The following is a 6,937-nucleotide window of genomic DNA, read 5'->3' as shown; positions in this document are numbered from 1 at the left end:
CCATTTTCTACAAAATTCATCAAATCAAAAGATCAAAGCAATATACAACTTAAGCACAACAAATACTCAATAATTGGGCATTATGAATTAAATTTTGATATGAAAAAGCATAGAAAAACATGACATGATGCACAGTCATCACTCTCCAACAAAACTGTAGATGTGTGACAAGTGGGAGCATCATGCATTGGCTGCCTGTAAAAGTTACACCTCAAGGACCTTTTATTTTTTGTGTTTCTTGACTGTAATTGTTTTTTAAATTTTCTTGATTTGTACTTCTCTGTTAGTTAATGATATTCTTTTCTTTAAAGTAAATTGATTGCTGGAAGTTACAATTTTTAGTATTAAGCGCAAGTTGTTAAAACTGAATTTAACAATACTCAGCTTTTGCCTTCTGCAACTATCCTTGCTTCTTACTTCTCTAAGTTATAATATTAGTTGTTATTCATTCATTGTTGATATGTTTGCATTCATTATATCTATGCAGATTCAACCTTGTGATATTTGTGGTGATGTCAGTTTTTGGGAGGTAATTAGCAATTGCGTGAACTGCAAAACTCGTGAACACTGGCATGAATCTCTCTTATTGTATTCTTTAATTATACATTTGAATTCTTCCGTCTCCCATAATTACTATCTGTCATCTCCCTCACTTAATCTAATAATTCCATCTCTTGACCAACAAAAAAAATAACTCTACCTCACAATTACTTCAAATGTGTTACTTTAAATATAACGGTTGGAATAAGATTTTGACAAATTTAAACAAAATAAAACACATTATCATTTTAATAATTAATGTTCACACCCTAAAGTTAAGGAACTAGCAAACGTCATACTGAAAGCAGTTGAAACCTTTTGGAAGCAAATGTGAAAACATTGCAAACTCAGAATAAGTAGGTATATTGATTTATTTAATTTAATGATATTCCATAAATTATTAGTGTTTTAATTTAAGCTATTATGTTAAAAAGTTTAAATATATGTATAAATATATTGATATAATTGTATTCATGTAAACTGATAAAAAATTGTAAGTTACAATTTTAAATTTTCAGACTAAAATTTTATAAGGATGCCACACATGATAACCAACGATAGATTAATTTTGAGAGATTCAGTTGTGTGAAATTAACTTCGATTGACATGGATATTGATGGCTATGACTCATATTATTAAATTGGAGTTTGTGAAAACCATTTTCTCGTATCTTAGGACTATATTTTTAATCTAGAATTCCTAATCGTATGAGCAGAAGACTTTGAGTGGCGTTTGATCTCCCATTCATTAGTGCATATTTATTGTTTTTACTATTTCTATTAATTCTAATTTTATTTGTAAGTTCGTGATTGCTGCTTAGCTTTGTTTATTTCCTTTTATATATGCTCATTTTGCAACTTCAGGCCAAATGAATTTTGACCTTTACTCAAGCGATAATGATGAAGAGTCATCAAAGATGTCATTGAGTGTTTGTGGTTCTTTAGGGTCCTCTGATGACGATGACAGTACTAGCTTATTTGGCATGGGAACAAGTCACTCGGAATCGAACAAAGAATCTCATCGCTCACAGGGGGATGTTCACGGTAATGTGCCTATGTTAGTTACTGCTGAGGACTTCTTGCATACAATTTTCACTTTTGAGGAGGAGGCATACAATGCTTACAAGGAGTTTTCCTGGACAAGGGGATTTGGTGTTCGCAAGGGGGATGTGGGATGGGTTAACAGTGTTTTGGTGAGGCGGGACTTCTTCTGTCATCGTCAGGGCACGAGGAGTGACAAGCATTATGATCGGCCGGAACGAGTAAGGGAAGAGCGACTGGAGAGTCGCACGGACTGCAAGGCGAAATTGAAAATATACTATGATGTCCATGATAATGTGTGGAGAGTGCGAAAGATTATTGATGAACACAACCACGACATGGCCCGGATTGTGTTTTGCAACCTGTTGCCAAGTCACCGAAAAATGAGCAACGGGGATAAGGCTCAAGTGAATAGCATGAAGCAATTTAGAATCCCTACCTCGAAGATAATGGCTTACATGGCAGGCCAATTGGGTGGCTACAGTATGCTTCAGTTTACAATAAGAGATTTGTACAACTATGTTCACAATCAAAGGCGAGCACGAATCTTGGATGGGGATGCGGCTGCAACTATAAGCTACTTGGAGAGGAAGGCAAATGTGGACCTTATGTCAGTCGCCAGATACACAACAACTGCAGATAATCGGTTGTGTAACTTATTTTGGGTGGACAATATCATAAAATCTGAATATGAGTTGTTTGGTAATGTCCTTGCATTTGACACGACGTACCGTGGGAACAAGTACAAGAAACCTCTAGTTGGATGTTATGGGTCAAAGAATAACGAACTTTGTTGTGACGAATGGGGATAAGACGATGCGCGCTGCCATTGCGAAGGTGATGCCTTCAGCCAAGCACAGACTATGTGCATGGCATTTGGAGAAAAATTGTGTCCAACGGGTAAAGGAAGCTGAATTTCGGAAGTATTCCAAAAGGCTATCTATGCAAACTTTGATGTTGACGAGTTCGAGAGATATTGGAGGACCTCAATCGAGTCTCTCAGTCTAAGCCAAAATACATGGGTGCAATCGACAAATGACATTAAAGAGAGTTAGGCAACGGCCTATCTGAGGGGGACCTTTTGCGCCGGATATAGGACAACGTCAAGATGTAAAGGAATTAATTCTTTCATTAAAGCGTTCCTAAAGTCAATGGATAGCATTCTTGAACTGGTTAACAACTTGAATAGGGTCGTGAAAGATTATCGGAACAATGAGGTTACTGCACAATTTTACTCCACTTATTACACACCCGTGTTAAATACTAGATTAGTTGCAATAGAGTTGTTTGCGTCGAAGCTATATACAAGAGCTATTTTTAGGGAGGTTAAGAAGCAAATCAAGGGTGTTGCAATGCTATTATTTCAGGGAAGGGAGAGCATCAGCATGACCATTGTGTATAGCTTTAGTAAAATGGGTAGACCGGATCGAGTATTCAAGGTTTTGTATGATCTGAATGACCAAAAGATTTAGTGTGAGTGTAAGATGTGGGATAATGATGCCATATCGTGTTCCCATATATTTTGTGTCATGAAGTACGAGGGTATGGAGAAAATTCATGAAACACTTGTCCTTAGACGCTGGTGTAAGATTGCGGAAGACTGTACAATGTTGAAAATATGAAATGATTCAAGGGAACAGGCAAGACTGCTTCGATACAGTGCACTATACTCAGGTTTGACCCATATTGTTACACTTGGTTGCGAAGAGGTTGAAGATTTTGCGCTTGCACAGGATGCTATATCAAACTTGGCTGATATATTGTAACGGCGCCGTGTGAAAAAGCATAGTAACAAGGTTTTACCTAACAACTGTGGGGTCAAAGACCCTACGATGGCAGCTACAAAGGGTGCACCGAAGCGGGAAAAACCTAATTTATGTGCCTCCGAAGAGGAGCCAAAACTGAAAAGGCATTGTTGCACTAAGTGTGGGGTCCCCAGACATACAAGAAGAACATGTGCAGGCCATGATGGGAAGGCTGTACCAGCGGGATCAGAAGCACCATCATTAGCTTTTGCTGAGTCTTCATTCGCCAATGTAAAATCTACAGAATGAACCACGTCATTACACAAGGAAGGCCCCTTCAAAGAGGTGATTACTGCAACTATATTTTTTATTGGTTTCAAAAACTGTATTAGATGTGTTCTTATGAGTAGAGAAAAATTCAGATGTAGGTTGCATTACATTATTTTTTTTAAATATTGTTAGGAATGATTCAGCCTTTATTGTTTGTGGTTCTGGGTACTCGTGTTTTGGTTTTTAGGGACCGAAGGTCACTTCTAGCTGTAGCCAACGAGATGCACCATTAGACATGACCCTTACTCAATCGAGCGTGTTGCGGTTTGCACCTTTCGGAGGTAGAGGCAATATATTCTTGGGTAGGCAACACATACCATTTTTATGCAACACTTACATGTGGGCCAATGACATCTGTCCTGAGCTATTCTCCTTTTTTCATCCCAGGTGTGATTCATAGCAGACCCCATGGCGCCTCGACAAGTATTGGTAGCGAGGCAATTGAAAGGTGGATTTTGGAGATAACTCTTTGAAAGCGAGATTTAGTGCTGTTGTAGGGTATGGAATATGGTTGTTTTTCGTCTGTAAGCAACTTCGTTAAGTCTTTGCATTAGTCACAAGCTTAATTATTTTCAATTTTTATAATGCCTTCTTCTACAAAGTTTTTAATTGAATTTCAGGTCCCCCTGTAGTCGCTAAACAGTTATAGATACACAGAGTAATGACACTTACTTATTAATTGCAGAATGTGTTTGGTCTAGGGTCTTTGGTGGAAAAGAATAGTGCTCTTCGGTGTTACAAAGTGAAGGTGGTCTCTTGTGGCATCTGGTGGATGCTATGGTATGGTAGTTTTATAGTTCTATTGCAAAGATGTTATGTTCAAGCTTGCAAGTCTCCCGAATATTTTGGTTTTATATTTTTTTCTCATCCAGGTACCTTTGCCATGTTGGTGTTGTCTTATTAGAATGTTAAAGAATTAGTTGCGGAGGTTGCTTAGAAGATATGGAAGTTGGTATGTGAGTAGAGGTCGTCTCCAGTTAAAGTATTCACTTGAATGAAACAGGAATGACATTATATTTGGATATTTGCTATTATTATGTGTTGTGGATAACGATTTATTGTATGGTGAGAATTTCACTCACCTGGACTATAGATACAAGAACATGGCTGTATTATAACTATGGAGAGTATGGATAATATGGAAATAAGGGTTGTTGTAGAGTTATGTCATATGTGCAAGTGAAACATGGCTGTATTATTATAGGGACCTTTCTCTTCAGTCTCTCATATAAGTGTTTTCACCAACCAAATAACATTCATACACATTGCAAATCAGTTTGCAAGAATAGGTTAATGAGAGCAAATGCCTCTTCAAAAATAAATGTCTTGAAGTTACAAATTATTATGTGATATAAGTAATATCTATACCCTCTGTAAGTTATTCTATTCCTTTTTTTTATGTAACAACAATAAATAAAGATACATGAACAAAGTAATATTACTGAAAATTTATATTAACAATAGATTGAGTTACCTATATAATTTTTAAGAACAAGTTCATCTTCTTAAAACCAAAAATCTACCTAAGGGTAGTACACAGATGATCCGGTGACCATTATTATATCCGCAAGCCCACAACTACATAAAACACACATATTGGGTCCAATGTACTGAGCCTAAGACACAATAAATTTCTTACAAAAATACTAACATTTTCTTAATAATCTTGTCAAGATGCCACAGTAACTTACTGAAAAAAGCTTATAAATTTGCCTGCAAATTTGTAATTGATAGTTGAATGTATATTGTCAACAAGAGTGAAAAAAGCACAATTGTTCGGTCCACCACATTTCCACCTTGTAAGCATGGCACAAAAATTCTATAGATGTGGAAAACCTTGACATTCTTATGTTGCAGCAAACATATACAAGACGGTCCTGAAATAGAAGATTTTTCTAATAACAAAAAGTCAGGTAAATACAGAAGGAAGCTTGGTGCAACTGCACAAACCCTATCATCACAAAAATCATAAGCAGATAAGTACAACACCACCCAAAATGAATAGTGTGGCTAAGTATGGCCATACCTTATACAAGTTAACTAATTGAGAATATTGATAGTGGGTGTAATGATGACCATAATAGTGTATTCTTTATTTGAGCACAAAATATAGAACTCACAGTCTATAGTAAAGCCTATGTGGAAGACCTTTTCACCCAATAAAATAATGGTGAAAGCCATAAAATAAGAAATGACACTATACCCTGGAACCTATTTATACGACCTTTCACCAAGTAAAACTGCGGTGAAAGTGTTAAAAAGGCCATTTAAAACATTAGTATAACAGGCTACTTGGTGAGTGTGATACAGACATCAGTTATATGTAATTATAAAAAATTTACATGCATCTCACTATTAATGCAATGAAAATTAACGATCATGCTTCATTTTACATTTAACCACCAAAAAACAAAATATGAGGCACCTCCTCAGAGGGTTGCTCCCATTGACTTCCTGCGCCAGTGAGACGTTGCTTTTGCAACTAATGCCTTTGCATTTCCATTATGTTCTTTTAAAACCAAATCAATGGCAAGCCGCATCCAAGTTGCAACATTAACTGTCTGCAACACAGCAAGTAAATTATTTAAAAGTAGATTTCATAGAAAAGATAACCGCGTACAGTATGCTCAGACTATTGTAAGAGTCAGGATAATTACACGGACATCATAATCTTTTCACAGTGCCCCTCGTATCATCCATTGTGAAACCCATACTCCGCAATCCATGCTGCACCAGAATTGGAAATCGGTTAACTGAGCGATCAATTAAATAATGACATTAAGACCAAAAAAAGGAACAATGATTGTTTTAGTATATAGGATGAAGACTATGACATAGCAGGATCAAGTACACCTTCTACTAAGTGAACAGAAAGGTAGGGTTAGTAAATTAGAATTAAAATTAAAGTACGTGATTCAATATACGAGTAGGGTAAATTAATAAGAAAATAGGATGCATACGATCCACGAGCTTATTGCGGGACATCAGCGTCTTCGATCTTGTATGTTGAGAACCTTGGGCTCACCCCATCATTTGATGATAGCCATGCTTGGCCGAGGGTTATGGATTCAAGGTACAGTGCCTGCTCACGAACAATAGGTGCAGAAATATAAAAGCTTGATTATGAGTGGCCAATCAGCTAACGAAATAATAACATGGCTGTGTATAAGCAAAAAGATAGGCAACATCGAAGGTGTTCTCACCACTTTAGTCATCGCCGTTTGTCTGTCTTCGATCTCTTCTGGATTTACTAATGAATCTAAGTAAATTAGCTTACGTCTT

General features: G+C 36.7%; 1 protein-coding gene across 1 annotated transcript; it reads left to right on the top strand.

The window, feature by feature from the left end:
• The first annotated feature begins 1,408 nt into the window (after positions 1-1,408).
• On the top strand, positions 1,409-2,392 carry LOC107478961 (putative protein FAR1-RELATED SEQUENCE 10). Its single transcript, XM_016099117.1, has one exon. It carries the CDS (start codon positions 1,409-1,411, stop codon positions 2,390-2,392), a length of 984 nt encoding a protein of 327 aa, XP_015954603.1.
• The last annotated feature ends 4,545 nt before the right edge of the window (positions 2,393-6,937 follow it).

The sequence above is a fragment of the Arachis duranensis genome, chromosome 3 (genome assembly GCF_000817695.3).
Source record: "Arachis duranensis cultivar V14167 chromosome 3, aradu.V14167.gnm2.J7QH, whole genome shotgun sequence".
Taxonomy (NCBI): domain Eukaryota; kingdom Viridiplantae; phylum Streptophyta; class Magnoliopsida; order Fabales; family Fabaceae; genus Arachis; species Arachis duranensis.
Note: the sequence above shows the minus strand (reverse complement) of the source record. Positions and strands in the feature narration are given on the sequence as shown.

What these genes read in the sequence shown, in the direction of transcription:
- LOC107478961 (XM_016099117.1), top strand. Translation starts at nt 1,409, where the DNA reads ATGAATTTTGACCTTTACTCAAGCGATAATGATGAAGAGTCATCAAAG.